The 16,925-nt window shown below is 31.4% G+C and overlaps 1 protein-coding gene and 1 long non-coding RNA gene across 2 annotated transcripts; one reads left to right on the top strand and one right to left on the bottom strand.

Annotated features, from left to right (window-relative positions):
* Positions 1-10,499: 10,499 nt before the first annotated feature.
* On the bottom strand, positions 10,500-11,298 carry LOC121131331 (uncharacterized). The gene is made up of 2 exons (XM_040726809.2): positions 11,211-11,298; positions 10,500-11,136 (listed from the first exon to the last, which is right to left on the bottom strand). Exons 1-2 carry the CDS (start codon positions 11,214-11,216, stop codon positions 10,576-10,578), a joined length of 567 nt encoding a protein of 188 aa, XP_040582743.1. The 5' UTR covers positions 11,217-11,298; the 3' UTR covers positions 10,500-10,575.
* A 3,569-nt stretch (positions 11,299-14,867) lies between these two features.
* Positions 14,868-16,254, top strand: LOC121131338 (uncharacterized). The gene is made up of 2 exons (XR_011784178.1): positions 14,868-15,598; positions 15,781-16,254. It is a non-coding gene; the product is annotated as an uncharacterized lncRNA (long non-coding RNA).
* The last annotated feature ends 671 nt before the right edge of the window (positions 16,255-16,925 follow it).

Raw genomic sequence — 16,925 nt, 5'->3', positions numbered from 1 at the left:
CAAAGACTTGTAATTAAGATTCTGTAACAAAACCTCTGTCTATGAATGAGTACCCAAAAAGATTTAATACTTTAAATAACTCCAGAATATAATTAAATGTGTGATGTTCGTCCATCTCATTGACCATTATAATTAGAAATGTGTTCCTTTTTCATCCAAAATGAAGATCCATACTAAGACTAACTCGCTAATCATCTTCCTAATTCCCTTTTATATAATTCGTATTCAATATATGTTCTCCTTATTTCCATGTTATATAATTAGTTTGGTGGATTCTGAACAACTTTAAGTTAACTTTGCGTTAAGTATGTATCAGTCCCCGTTTTTTTTAATTAAAAAAAAAATTACAAATGTTTTTATTTTTGGGAAAAGTTTTGAAAATCCAAAGTGTTATTCAAAAAATTAATTTTTCTTGATTTTTTTCCCCAAAAAATCCAAGCTGTTCTCAAAAAATTAAATTCTTTGAAAGAAAAAAAAGTCAAAAATCTATTGGTACTCTCAAAAAATTCAAAAATTTAAGATTAACTATAAAATTTTTGAAAAAAATTTTCAAATATTAAACTATTTGTAGAAAAAAAAATCATAAATCCATAGTTGTTCACAGAAAATTAAATTTTTTGGAAAAAAATTCCAAATATTTTTTTTTTTTTTTGTAAAAAGTAACAACTGCTTAATTTGGGAACACTACAACCCCTCTAGCCCATTTACAAGTTGTTATTTTGTACAGTAGAGCGTTTTAGTTTGAGAAATGAAAACTTCTTCATTCATTCATGTATTTCCCGAAAAAATGAATATTAAAAAATATTCATTATTTGAATATAAGATAAACCTATTCAACTACAAAATCGTAATTTCTATTTAAATACTTGAGATAATATAAATGTGTATTTTTATTATTGCAATTCTATAGATTATAATTGTTAAAAATAAGAAAGAAAATGATTTCAATAATACTAAATATATCACAACACATTCTTCTTTACTCTACGAATAAAGTTTAAGAGTTTATTGATGAACTAGAATGTACTGTTCTTAAACAACATTTTTAGGCATACTGTTTTAATTTATGTCATTGATGTCAAAACAAATACTTGAATGCACCCAGTAGACATATGAGACAAATAGTTATGGTTATATAAATATTGTTGTATAAGGAATTCGTTATACCATTTTTTTCTTTAAATCTTTAATCATGCTTAAAGTTAGTAATTTGCTCTCATTCAAAAACTTATCTATTATTGGAACTTTTTTAGCAAGTAACTTTTTAATAGTATGTTATTTATGTCATGACTTACTGTTGTCGAGAAAAAGTTATTTTCTGTATATCCTTGAGGTAAGAATATGTTCAGGGGCTTCAATATTAATGTATATTTATTTTGGCAGTTTTTAATACAATATATGTTATTGAATGAGAAGGTGATATTGATTTATTCAGAGTAAGAAAGTAATTATTACATTATTGAAAATTTGACTTAAAATGCCGGGATATAGAAGTAATTAGAAGTAATATAGTAGGATTTGAAAAATGAATGAAAAACAATCCTAAAAAAATAAATAAAGCATATGTGTCAACATAAAAACAGGTTTTTTGAAGGCTTGTTTCCACATTTCTCTATATGTAGATCCTCACTCATTCTTTTCCTTTTCCCCAATATATCCTTCAGTATGGACTATGCAGAGCCCTATAGGAAGAGTTACGTCACACGATTTCAGCGCCCCCTTGTGACAGATATCAAATCCCTCAAAAAGAACTTGAATACTAAAAAATAATTTTATTGAGCTTAATTAGTATAAAAAAAGGAAATAATTACTTAAATGATAATTTTTTATTTTACTGGAATGAAAAAAGTATAATCCTCTCAGCTCTAGAACGATTCTTGCAGTCCACGGCATGAAAAGAAGGCATACTTGGGGTATTTTAACAAAACCTTTGTAGAGTTTTATACCTAAAATAATGTATTAAATTTTGAATGTTTTGGGCCGCAGCATCAACGCCTGGAGAAGTCAGCTATTGTCTAAGCGGATAGCAGCTGACGTGGCTCTACTTATTTATAAGGCTCTGGGACTATGTATATACTACATATATGACGCAGTATCGATCAAGGTGACGTCACAAAGCCGGAATCTGGTTTATTTATTTAATACAATAGTAACGAAGAAGAGCCATCTCGAACCTCTAGGATACTCCCTGGTCCGTCGTTAAGCGTCATACGAACTCAACGAGAGCCTGTCTTCCCTAAAAGTGTCACAATTGGAAATTGACTTCCCTATGAGTTTATATGTTTGAATTGCAAGACCTGACCGCGCGAAGCACTAATAAAACTTTAATTATAACTGCTTCTGGTTTAAGGTGGTTTTTATTTCTGGGAGAAGACATTAACCAGCCACTCATCTAATGAGATTGAAGTCCTATACGCTCTTTGTAGTAACCCAGATTGTCAAAGCTACAATATGGGAGACTCTTTGACAATCATGAAATATATGCCTCGAGGTGTTGATTGCTGAACTGCAAAAATATCTCTTAATACAATATATGTACAAGTTTATTTGTATGTTTGTTTGTTTGTTTTTTGCATATAAAGTTATACGGTAATTTCTTAATATGGAAGTAGTTTTTGATGTTAACTGTATCTGAGTAGAAAAGTCCGATTTGCAGGAGGAGAAATGATTCCTCCCCATTACATTTATATTCTCAGAAAAAGATAAATCTAATGATACATGAATTGAACTAGGACTATTCGATGCACATACCTTGTTCCTCATCTACATGAAATCCGCATCTGAAACAAATCAATACTTTGATAATACTTCAAAGTAGGTTAGGTAATAATATACCTGTATAGTGTTAATTGATTATTTATTGAACAAAGGGGATAATCAATATACTGTTTATTAAAGGGATCAATCAATATCTTCTTCAAAGTTATAAGTCAATGAGAGTACAATAGTTTCATTCAAGTGGTTTATTGCTATTTATAAATGAACATTATCTAATTTTTCTCTTTTTTTTCTTCGTCTTTTCATAATGTGAAAAGATCAAATGAACCTCAGACATACGTCATAGCCAATAATGTAAATCTGGTGTATTTTTAGCTGGTCTTTTCATTTGTAATTGATAGTATTATATAAAGTAAAGGACTCAAGGGAAAGAGTGGATAAAAAGAAAAAAAAAGGATAGAGATATCAGATAAGGTCAAATCAGATCTACAGCTATGTTACCGACTCATATATATTTGTTATTCACACATGTTTCATGATTTAAAATATTTTTTTTTTAAATACCCGTTAATAATTTTTTTATGATCTTTATTGACTAATTTAATTTTTTTAAATAAATATTAAGTATAAATATAATTAAATAGAATTAAAGGCTACTAATAGTGAATGACTGACGAGTATTTTAGTCTTAAAATCACTTACTAATATAAACACTTAAAATTGATTTTAATAAACAAAACTTTATATTTCATTCATATCTTAACAAATACGTAAATGCGTGATGATATACGTTACAGTAACATCGGTATTTTAATCATGCAATTTGTCATTAATACAACACATTATTGTTTCTTTTATATCAAAAATATGTATATGACTTACATCAGGGAGCACTATATTTATTTAGGGGTGGGCATGATTGGTCAAATAAATGACTGTTTTGAGAGTAAAAAAGAAAAACAGTTGTTGTGTGTCCTCTCTCTTCTTTCTTGTTATTATCCATTATTTACTAATAATTGTACGATAACATTTCTCCCTAATACAGACTTTATAGTCCTCCTAATGGTCCTAGGATCCACAAAGAAGTCCCTTGGCTATGTGATTCATCGACATTGTAAGGTATTCTTCCATCTCCTTCTCCAAACTTAACAAGAACATTGAATCCCTCTTTAAATTATAACCTCCACTTCCTCACATCCTGGAGGATTCTTCTCCATTTTTTAAAATTATTATTTCATCTTGGTGAAGTTAAAACTAGGCTCCTAGAACACTTAACAATGTTGATAATCTTCGTCACATCAACTTCAGTATCTAAGAGATCTGAGATGTTCTGCCTTTTTGCTTGTTACTTTTTCAATATGATGAAATGATTATTAGAGTTTGTTTATGTAAAAAGGTCGGCGGAAACAGAATATCAAAAAATAACCAATAAACCTTTCATAGTAATGAGATTAACAGGTCACATTTTGGTGCCCTACCCTGTATAAAACGCAGAAATAACTTATTTCAATCACATTAATATCAATTCCTTTTATAAGGTGGAGTTTGTGATGTATAATCCATATGGATAATTATATAAGCTAGTATCTAGATGTCTTTATTACTTGTATATCGTATCATTTGTCATTAAAAATTTGTCTGATTCTCTGCACATAACTTTTAACAAAATTTAGTATAAATATAATGGTTTTTCCGTATTTTGTTTTTGTTTTTCTTTACCCAATCTTATTTAACCTACAAACTATTACAAACAAACGTTAAAGTACTTAAATAAATTATCTTAACAATGTTTACTATTTCAATGTAACGATAACGACGTTATACTTTGTAACAAATAATAAAAATTAATGTCACTATATAATACTGTGTACCCTACAAATTATGATAAAGCAGATACTAATTATATTTGAAATATTGAAAGTACATTAAAATCATTTTTTTCACTGTTGCAATTTTGGAATCTCCTTTGCTATAAAGGCGTTGAATCTGCTCCCTTGAGATGGATGATCCAGTTAAAGGGATTTTTCTTCGATTTCCTCAATCTGGCTTTGGTCCTTTCTCTTCAAGGATATATCTGAAGAGTTTCCGGATTTTCATCTCATCAAAAAACACAGGTCCGGATTTGTGCAGTTGCAAGTTAAGTTCTATTTAGATTTACAAATAACAACTATTGAATGGCCTGCAAAGGGGTTTACGCTTCAAATGACATGCAAGGTGTTTGTCTAACAGTAGTTTCTTCTAGTAAAAACTAGGATAGGGTCCAGGGCGTTCGAGCATGTAGATGTTCAATTTATTTAAGATAAGTTTAAGTCTTTTTAGGTACTAGAAAAATTGTCTGCTGAAAAAAAAAACCTCCGGAAAGATCCCCTCGGAAAATTGCCTGCAGGAAAATTGCCGTCGTGAAATTTGCTGTCTGGAAATTTCCCCGAAGGAAAGTTGCCCTCAGAGGAAAGTTGCAAACCAGAAAATTACCCTCAGTGGAAAATTGCCAGTATGAAAATTGCCAGCAGGAAATATGCGCCCAAATATATAATAAAACACACATAAAAGGAAGCCTTCAATGCAAATTATACTCATAGCAGAGAAAAAACTCAATACCATTATTTAACTGTAAGCGAATAAAAATTAAATATTCTGGATTATATTTTGGATGAAGGTTTTTTGGTTTATTTGAGAGTCTATTAATCGTCGTCGGTTGTATAGAGACACCTTTAGTCCTCGGTGGAACTCAAATATAGTGTTTGGAGGACTCCTTAGGAACCTATGAAACGTCAGCGGGTTTTTGAACCTCTATATTGTTTTTCAGCCACTGGCGGATCCTGATTGTCTGGGGTATATTTATGGTTATTTGGTGGAGTCCCTAGGGCTCTACAAAGTGTATGTAGTAGATTTTGTACCCCAATAACTTCCTACGGTCCCTGAGGGATCCCCATTGTTAGAGGTATAATAAGGGTTATTTAGAGGGGCCCATAGGGTCTATGAAGTGTCGACGGCGGGTTTTGAATCCCTATATTGTTCAGGAGTCCTTTGTGGAGCCCATTGTCTGTAGTATAATAAGGATTATTTGGATGGGTTTTTAGGGGCCTATGAAGTGTTGGAGGGGTTATTTAAAACCAAATATTGCCGACTGTCTCAAAGGCGGCGGACGTAGTTTTTACCCCGCTCCGAGTATAGTTTACAATAAATGCTTCTTTGTATTTTTGTTTTATTATATATTTTTGGGCATATTTGATGCTGGAAATTTCCATAGAGGAAAATTTCCAGCAAGCAATTTTCCAAAAAGGTTAATTTTCAGGTGAGCAACTTTACTCTAAGGTCAATTATCCTGGGGGTAAATTTCCAAAGAGGGGAAATTACCTGCCTGCAATTTTCCTCTAAGGGCAATTTTCTTGCGGGCATATTTCCGCTGCGATCAATTTTCCAAGGGTATCTTTCAATGGTTTTTTTTTTTTCCTCCAGTAAATTTTCCGTGGTCTTTTAGGTGTATTTGAAGTGTGATAGAATCAAAACAGATGTCATTTCTACTAATAAGGTATTCATTATATATTTAAGGGAAGAAATTTAAGAGATCTCAATGTTAATAGAACTCTAAAAAAATATTTTATGAATTTCACAAAGTACGTAATTTGAACTTTTCAACTACTTTTTATGTTGACTTATATTAATGGCAATATAGCAGATTCTCATTTCTATATCATGTTCTATTATATCCTCCAAAACCATTATATAATAGGCACCATAGTTTTTAAAATAAACTGTAATCATTCTTATCTTATGTTTCTCCCTTTCCTGGAACTCACTCGATGCTCAGTCCTATATATAGTCCACTCTGGTTACACATTCGAATGCTATATACACACATCTCCAATAATTAATGTATTATTCTTTCATAGACATAAATATGTTTATAAAATACATCAGGGGTACGCAACTCTTGAGACATGGAGTGCAATCTTCAAATTTACTAATCAATGATTGTGCCACTATCAACCATAATGGTAAAAAGCTACAAAAACTACGGGAATATGTTCCAATTTTGTGCGTACAGTGAATATGGCACACATGCCAGCAGTGGCACGCGTGCCTTAGCTTGCTGACCCCTGATATACATCATGGAGCACTATCTAACGTACACTCAGTGACTTGTTATCATTTATTCAGACATCCATACTGACATACAGACAAACTTTGCTTTATCAATATAAATTTATTCATTTTATAAGACAAAAGTATTAATTTCGAACCTTCAATGATGATGGAATGTACGACATCATTTTGTTTGTACTTAAAACACATCTTTATCAATAGTTTCTCATTTATTCAATGGTTTCTTATGCATAGTTGATAATGTTATTGTCTATTAGAAAAGCTTAAAGGTGCATATATACCTGTATCAGGAAACTCATCACAATCCGTTGAACCCTATATATTTTAACGGTAACAAATGAGTTGATTACATTTTTCCTATGTGAGATCAAAATTGTTGATGTGGATATTTTTATGTCTAGGGCGGAGCTTTTATTGAATGCACAGTAAGCTTTTACCACAACGTCGGTTAGCATTCATTTGATTCAAGGTCAGTTAACATAAAATCTTATTACACATTAATATATATATTGTAATATAACAGATTTTCACTATTAAATGGTTTAGAATTTTTTTTATAAACTTTCTTCTATGTCCACTATCTACGTATTGTTAGTCAGTTTTTTTCTTCTAATAACGAAGGTGGAAGATAGTCCCTATCTTTCAAGTCGAAAATGAGCCGCTAGTCTATGTTATTGTGTTTCAAATCTTTATTTAAAAGTTTTTAATTTATTTTACCTATGGCAGCTCGTTTCCGCATAGTAGGTGTCGTCAAAAGCACATCCACTAGTTTTCAAATAGATGGATTTAGTAATGTGTATCTCGCATTGTATAAAGTCGATTGGTTTACGCTAGATGTCGTTAGAAAGATAATATTTTGTACTCAAAAAACTATTAGATAGTTTTGTGTTTGTTTGAATTAGTATTGTTTGAGCGTGTGTCAAAGATTGACACCAACAAAAAGAAAATACATCACGTTTCACCGTTTTTCTTGGAACAAGGGGAGAAATGTGAAAAATATTTATGGTCCTGATACTTTAACAGTCAATCACATGCAATTGAAGTTTCAGTTTTGTCCCGTTCCAGTAATTTTGGTATCAAAGATGTGAATCAAATTCTTTAAAATGTCGATAAAACAGGTTGTGGGCAAAAAAGCTTAATCCGTTCCATGTTAAGGAATTTTCTTTTTACTAGAAAATTTATTATTTAGTCTTTTTTTTATTTAATATTTGAAACTTAATCTAATTTTTCAAAAGAATAACCCAAAAAATAGTAGTACTTACAAAAATTTAATTTTATCTGAATAACAATTAATTTTTGAAATAAAAAAAAATTTCTAAAATTAAAATTTTATCTGAAAAAATGTGGATAATTAAAAAAATTCCCCAGAAATTCGCTATTTGATTTTTTTTTTAAATTTTTGTGAATGGCTATGGGGTTTTGAAATTTGTAAGAAAAAACTTAATATTTGAAATTTAATTTTTGAATATTTTTCCGAGAAATTCAATATTTGAAAGTTAATTTTTTGAAAAAAGACAAAACCAAATTTTTCCCGTCCCTTTGTTTACAAGCTAATCTAAGTAAAAGACGCTCATACCCATAGTGAAAGAAAGTCATAGAGGCATCAGTGGTTTCTATTGGCAGTTTGGCATACCAAGGTAGTTAGATTAAAATCTTCAGTTTGCTCCTTGAGAAAATGATACGTTATTTTCAAAATCAACTAAAGGGAAGAATTGATTTTTCAAATATTTAATACGTGATTAGTTTTTCATTTGGACGTAGTTTCCATAGGCTTTTCTCCAGATCCAGATAAAGCATAGATTGAGTCACAGTCCTCAATTAACTATCAAGTTTCGTTTCCTTGCATAATAATTAGTGTTGAGACCGATTTTTCGATCTAGACCACGGTCTCAGAGCCTGAACCGATTTTTTTGAGTTTCACTTTATAGACCCATTTTTTTTGGGTCTCAATTTATGAACACATTTTGTTTGGTCTTACCCTATGGACCCATTTTTTCGGTCTCATTTGTATTTAGAGACCCATTTTTTTTTTTTTTCTAGATGAATCGTTATTGAGTTTTTGACAAAAATCTCAAAAGTACACTATATATAAAATTGTTCATGCCTAAGATCATTCTCAATTTATTAAGACATGAAGAAGTGGACTTCTATGTTGTCCAAGAGCTAGGCCTAAAGCCAGATAGAGGGGATCGATGGAAGATACTTCTAATTTGATCATCCCTCTCAAGGGATGCTCCAATTCGGAATTTCGTATTCCACGAGATACAATATGATTAAAATTCAGTCGAGCAATCTCTGTTTAAACCTGTTATGATGGAATTATACTTGAAAATACATATATTGTCATATTATAAACAATTTATCTGTGAAATCAGTGTAGATCAATTTTTTGGGACCGAACTAAACCGAACTTTCCTTTAAGACCCATCTAGAGCGAAGTTTTCATTTAGATCGATCTAGAACTCTCTTGGATTTCCATAACAAAACCCAACACTAATAATAAAAGTCATTTCAATTGAGATTAGGGATAAATGGACTTCACGCCGTTCTTTCATTCTGCATTATGCTCTGATCCCTTTTTCAGAGGACCATTTAAACAGCCCATAAAATAGTAATTATCTTAAGGAAATTAAAACATAACGCTTTTTCTAGGAAATTTAATTTACATTCATCTCTATTAAGATTTAGCACTATGGAAGTCAAAGAAATCAAATTAATGCAACACAAGGTCATCCAAGAAATGAATGTAATCCCTCAATTTGTGATGATTTCTTAAATTTTTCAGATTTAGAAGATATTAAGAACATTGTTTTTTACTATTCCGTGAATACTTCTTGTTTACTTCTATTGCAAAACAAATACTTAAATTGCAAAACAAAAAAAAAGTTATAACAAGATGAGCGTATTTTGCATCCTGAAGAAATACGGATTTGACAAAGATCTACCCGTAAAAGTACGAATAACAAAATTGTCCAAATAAACTCTTGAATAAATAGTTGGTGTCTGATATTTTTTTATAATTTCTTTTTTTATTCGTTTAATGGTATAATTTGTATTATTTGACAAATCATGGACAATTTCATTCCAAATTTTTTTTATATTAAACCTTTGGGTGTGTCGCAAATTTCCATTAAAGTATAAATATTCATCCTCATAAAAAAATAATGATAAATATATGGATTTGATTTGATTGGCAATAATAGGGACAATTTAAGTCTCTTAAATCAATAAATTTTCTAAACTACAGATAAATTCTTGGGTAACTTAATTAATTATCCTGATTGAATAAATTAGTATTTTCTCCGGTTCTTTATTTTTGTTTAAAATTGGTTTTATGTTTATATTTCCACAAATTATTTAGTAGTCTGTAAACTGAAGTAAACTTAATGTAAAAAAATAAGCGCAACTATAGAGCAATTTCGCATTTTTTCAAGGTCCAATAACAGAATCGGACTGAACATAACAAAACTTAGAATGAGACTGATAGAACCCGAGTATATGGACAACGTTATCAAAAGTTGGATTTATTTATATGCTACCAAATACATATTTTGACCCAAGTACGATTATTAATTAATATTATTCGTAAACAGACATTTAGATGTTTGCGGAATGGACAATTGAAAACAGAATGTAGTTGTATCAATATTTGAATATGAAATTAAGTAACCAAATTATTCATTTCTCATTTATTTTCAAAATAAATAAATATAACTCTGTCATTTATAACTAAATTAATATCCTCGTTGTTTAAGAGTGATACGGAGCAGGGGTAGGATGGTACGAAGCGTGCTTGTGAACAGGTTTGTAGGTATCGTAGTGAGCTTGTCCCTCATATTTGACATCAGCGACATATCCAGAGTAAGCATCCGCAACGTTGTAGTTGACGATTTGAGTACGACCATCGGGAAGACCAACTCTGTATTCACCAGCGGTGGAGTATCCGTCTCTGTTTTCGTTTTGAGCAAAGTTGGTTCCTGCATAGTCATCAGCGACGGCATATCCGTATTGGTAGACGGCAGGGGTGTCGTAGGATTCAGCGTGGTAGGGAGACTTGTGAGCGGGAGCTGGGTGGTAAGGAGCAGGTTGGTGGACAATAGGGGCTGAATGGTAGGGAGCTGGCTTGTGAAGGATGGGAGAGGAGTGATAAGGTGGTGATTGGTGGACTGGAGCATGAACAGCGTGACGATGGGAACCATGAGGTTTGTGGAGGGAGGTGTGAGAGGGAGCAGAATGGCCATGTTGGATGGTTTGATGGCTAGATTGGTCAGCAGACACAACTGCCAAAAGTGTTGAAATTGTAATAAAAACCTGGAGATAAATAAAATATATAGATATTTTCATAATATTAGAGAAATCATGGAGATTCAAATGTTAGAATTTACCTTCATTTTTGTGTTGTTTCTTCGTTTGTTGGTCAGTGTCAAACTAGATGAATATATCAGTAGATGCCCCGACTTTTATACATGAATATCCAAGACAGAAAAAAAACCTTTTGAAGGCGGCAACACCCCGTCTACTTCTCCCTCTTATAGTAACACCTTACCATGTTATATGTAAGTAGAATTTTACAGTGCAAGTTGAAAATATTATACAATTGAAATACTTTTTATAGACACATACATATTACGTACAAAAGTAAAGAAAGTTCTAGAAATTGTTTGTAATACATTAGCTTCATATTTCAAACCCAAGATAGGCACAATATATCTACCATATATGCATTCATGAATCATTTTTAAATTAGAGACAACTGTAGAATTATATTTTTAGGGGCTTGGTTTTAAATTTTTATTTTCTTTTTCAAAAATCTATATCTAATATTACTGTAGCTAGAAAATTAAATTTCTTTGAAAAAATCCACAGCCACTCAAAAAATATTTTTTGTATTTGAAAAAAATTTCAAAATTTAATTTTTAGTATTAAATTTTTTTGAAAAAAATTTCAAAAATCGACAAATATTCGCAAAAAATAAACTTTTTGGGAGAAAAATTCCGAAAATTAGTAGCTAATTATTGGAAATTTAATTTTTATGTGAAAAAAAATCAAAAATCCATACCAAGTCACAAAAAATGAGTTTTTTAAAAAAAATTCAAATTTTCCACAGCTGCTTACAATATATTATTATTTTTGGAAAGAAAACTCTAAAATGAAATGTTAAGATTCTAATTTTCTAGTAGAAAATAGAAAAATCTACAACTGTTTACAAAAATTAAATTTATTAAAAAAAGATTTAAAAATAATTTTTTTTCGCCAAAAAAATTTAAAAGTCTATAACTATTCACAGAAAAAAAATGAAAATTGAAAATTAAATTTTCTATTATCTAATAAGCAAAAATTACTTAATTTGGAATGTTATTTTGCATTTCTGAGACTATAATTACAAGGAATCATTAAATTTTGAAAACAACATGAGATTTTAATTCAAATTTGTAAAATCAGCGCCACCTTTCGTAATAAGATAAGGGGAGCGTCATTTAACCACCTGGTTTTATAGCGTTAAGTGAGTTGGGAAAAATCAGGCATTAGTGCAGTTGACCAAAATTCAAAAATAAACCCAAATTCAATATTTTTGAGTGTGTATAAAGGATAAAGGCTAACATTTTTTCCCCCAAAAAAAAGATTGAAAAAATGATGTATTGACCAAAATTCAAAAATATATTGGGAAAACGGATCAAATGTTTTTGCGCGCTTAAAAAAATGTAACTTAAAACTGCACTTTGTTCAGTTACTTGTAGGACTCAACACTGCATCGAACAACTTTGCCCACCTCTCTCAGCTCAAAGTAATGGTAGTCAACGAGTATATCTCTATCTATGAATAATCTCTTGATAGACTACATTAAAACGTCGATTGGGATAGTTATTAATCATTTATTGACTCCTTGTTTGTTAACCTTCTATCGCCGGTCATCCTGGTCTACGCAGTTTTAAGCATATCCGTTGGTCTCACCATTTTTTGTATCCACTATGGTTGGATTTGGTGTCAGCACCTGCTATATTCTTGGCAATAATCCGTCTTACCTAGTTGATAGAGAGAGACTTGTCCTGTAGAGAATAAATCCAGTCAGGGTTTGAGTTCTTCAACCTTCTTGGTTGTGTGTGTTATGTTTTAAGGTAACATATACCTTAGTAAAATGAAGTAGGCAAAATAATTGTGTGCTCCAATACGAATATTTAGAAAACACAAATGAAAATACATACTAATTTAATTTAATACTTTTTTTTGCTACACATCATATAGAAATAACTTTAAAAATTCTGGAGACAATATGTCAGCCATTTGTGAAAATACATGCTAATTATACTACATATGAGCACATAATATATATCATTACTCAAATCTTACTCATAAGTAATTATAAACTCGCAAGCAATATTTATGAATACTAACTCATGAGAAATAATAATATAATTCACTAATTTCTTACTAGATGCCTAATGTTATAATTGCCTATACTTAGAACTGTTAGAAAACTCCGGCTTTCTACTAACACACAAGGGGTAACGTTGTTTTTAGTTGACTATTCAGCGTCTAAACTTATAGTGCATGCTTCAAAAAGTAGAACGGACTTTTTCTGAATGTTGAGATTGAGGTAAATCCTTCATGGGTCCAATCATTTTGACAAATGATTGTTTACCACCTGCTGTAGTCCAATGGGTTGAGGTCCAGCCTCTGGGAATTCCAGAAGCTAATTAAGAAGACCGCTACAACGCTCTATACGAAATGCTGGTGCTTTTGAGTCATGAATGGACTCTCCTCGAACCTCTTTGACTTATTTCCAGCAGCCTTAACCACCTTTGATACGGTATACTGTTTTTTTTTTTTTCTAGAAATGGCTGAGCTGACCTTAAAATAGTGTTTGACAGCTTTGATTGTTAGCTTGACTGACTTACTGCTTCGAGGACTATTCATGAGACCAGACCCTTTATACAGGAGGGTACGAACACAAGAGATGGTGTGGTGGTTGACCCCAAGTTGCTTGATGATGTCCAAGGCGTCATGACCGCCCCAGATCAAAGATCGGTTGAAGGTTTTAATCAGTTTTTTCTCCCCCATCCCTTTTCATTCTTTTTTCTAAAAAATTCTATCGTTGAGTAATAAATAATCTCTTGTCGAAGTTTACAATTTAAAGTGTTCAGATTTTAATGGACCACTCGGTATCATAAAAAAAAAGCATACGCAGAAGGTGATATTGATACAAAACAATAAAGTATTGAGATTGAGACCATCAGTAGGTATATTACTAATGCTATACGTCCAATTAGGTTATTGGCCAAAATAGCATTTCCTTATAAAAGAACTTTGGTACAATTATCAGGAAAAGTGTGCAATGTGTGTAATATGTAGAAGCCTGGGGGCTTCAATTTAAAAAAAAGGCATGTTATTTTAACTTTATAAGTAGAACAGTGAGTTATTAAATATTACATTTATAAAATATATTGTGATACAACTCCCTCTTACCTCAGTTCTGTTCTTTATTTCTAAATGGATTTTCCTTACGTCAGCTACAATCAGTTGTTTATAAAGGACTCCAGGGAAAGAGTGGTTAAGGGAAAAATAAACAACTCAAGCTAAAAACAAGGAACACTATGTTCCTAACGCCGACCTAAAGCATTAAACCAAGTAGTACATCGAAGGCTAACGTACTTTTTAGGGGGCAAAAATTTCTTGGTTTGAATTTACTTTTTTTGTCCGCTAGAGGTATTATTATCTCCACCATTTTGTTGAATCATTTCCTGTTCCCCAGCGAATGAGTCAAGTACTCTACTGCAATTTTACTTAGTTCATTATTCAAATACTTTTAATTAAACAATTCTAGATAAGAAAATAGTCATTTATCACGAAGAAGGCTCGTCCAGTGTTGGGGAAAAGACTGGAGACTGTCCCATCCGGGAAACTCCTATAGTTGAAGTAGGATGGTGGCAAAGCAGAAGTCTCCTGAACCCAGCACTTCTTCCTCACCCAGTCAATCCGACTTATTACCTTTGATCCTTCCTCTCGTCTTAGAGCAACATAAATCATTAGCGGAGAAGAAAAAAACAGCATATACTACTGAGGATTCTTCTATTAGGGGATCCTTGGCATGTTCAAAATCTGCTAATTTTTTCCTCAAGAAAGAATCAATCAAACTCCTTCAGGAATATGTCTTCTCTCCTAGGGATTCATTATCCCAGAATGATTACAAAGCTTTCGTCCAGGACAAATTCCTTCTTGGGAAGGAATTTCATGATACCTTGGAGCCGGTCGGACGTAATACTGAGTTACGAAGGCTGGAGGGAAATTTTGTTTATGAGACTATCACCCAAATTCAGAGAGCTAACAGGCTAAGTCTTTGGCCCATCTTGGGGACATATGAAGAAGTAAACAAATTTAACTCTCTGTTCAAGACTGATCTCTCCAAGGAGAAATGGAGCCAAGGGGCTGAGGGAATTAAGAAGGTTGGTCTTCTTTTTTGGGACTTCCTTCAGTGCCAGCAAAGGGTTGAAACCATCTTTAGGATCAATAAGATCCAAGCTCTTCTCCATCCCATGAAAGACTCCTCGAAAAAGAGTATAATGTTTGATAGTTCATATCATGACATGGATCTGAAATTCCTCCTGTCCAATAATTCTATGAAGGCAATTTTAGAGTTGTCTAAGACGGAAATGTCTCTTAATAACGTCATTAAAGGGATTAAGTTCCAAGAAAGAAAATTTTCAGAAGATGAACCACCACCCAAAAGAACGAATAATCGAGAAGAAAGCCCCTTACCGGGAAAAAAAGAGAGGAGGTATGTTTTTGTAGATACTTTGATATCAAAAAACTTGCCGCACCTCTGATCTAAAGAATTAAACCGTTACTCTGAACAATTAATATTTAAAAAATATGCCTATTGGAGGAGGAATTTGATTTAGCAGAGGAAGTGACGGTTAATTCAACTTTTTAAAATTCCCCTTACTCTCTAATTAATAGGTTTTTAATGGTTAAATGGTCAAAATACACAAAGTAATCATGGAATCCAAAGAAAATAAATTTAATATATAAATATATTTAGCGAAACATTATTTTACAATAAAGAATTTTATATATGTAAATAACTCTAATTACCTGTATTAATTTCCTATTTCACACGAGACATTCCTGTCCTCAGGTTTTGCCGTAGTTCCATTTTTAGCTGAAGGTCTCTGAGGAAGTGAATTGAGTTTAGACAGTCTAGTTGAGTATATATTTTTTTATTTAACTATTCTACAACTTAAATTTAAATATTTATTTTAGTTATTCTTTTTATTTAAGTCCCCTCGCCTATCAGAAGAACATATTTGTACTTCGGTCCAGTGGTAGGGATACAAGAACCTGGTTTATACTTCGACTAATTGATATTATCTATGTATACAAATGAGATTATTTCATATTAAATATGAAATAAATAACATGAGTTTTTCTAAACAGTTTAAAAAAAGACATAGTTGTTTTTTTTTTAGAGATATAACTGGAAAAATTATTTTAATGAGTGACAAAGTTGTAGCAAGTCCAAATCTTTAGTCATGCCATCACTTGCTATTTTAACTTTAACAGCTAAACATTTCTTTTCACATTTATGGGAAGATTGATCTAAATTTCTCATTGCACTTTCCATTGGTAAAAATCATCATAATGATAATTACTTGATTTGACATCCTTCATAAATTGACTTAAGCATATTAACCTTGAAATATTTTTAAATTCCTTAGCAGTAGGAGATAGGTTGTTTGATCTTACCATGCAAAATATATTTTCAATTCAGTCAGATGAGAAATGAGCCGTAATTAAAAAACTGCTTTAAGTAAAAAATTTTATAGGTCAATTATAGACATTGTTGTTAAAATTGATTCAGTTTGAGTTGGTTTCCAACTGAAACTATGATTAGTCCTAGAAATAACTTTTAACTGTCTAATTATGTTTATAAATCTCAAAAGAAATTTAATAGTTTATTCATACTGAGTTTAATCCTTATGATTAATAGTAGAAATTAATTTTCTTGAACAAATTAAGTCATACCATTTTCTTAATTTATCAATAAACCAAGCAATGACTAGAAGATTCTTATCATATTTGGTTTCTTGCACCATAAACCTTAT

The sequence above is a fragment of the Lepeophtheirus salmonis genome, unplaced genomic scaffold (assembly GCF_016086655.4).
Source record: "Lepeophtheirus salmonis unplaced genomic scaffold, UVic_Lsal_1.4 unplaced_contig_451_pilon, whole genome shotgun sequence".
Taxonomy (NCBI): Eukaryota; Metazoa; Arthropoda; class Copepoda; order Siphonostomatoida; family Caligidae; genus Lepeophtheirus; species Lepeophtheirus salmonis.
The sequence above is the reverse complement of the archived record's forward strand: the minus strand, read 5'-3'. Positions and strand labels throughout refer to the sequence as shown.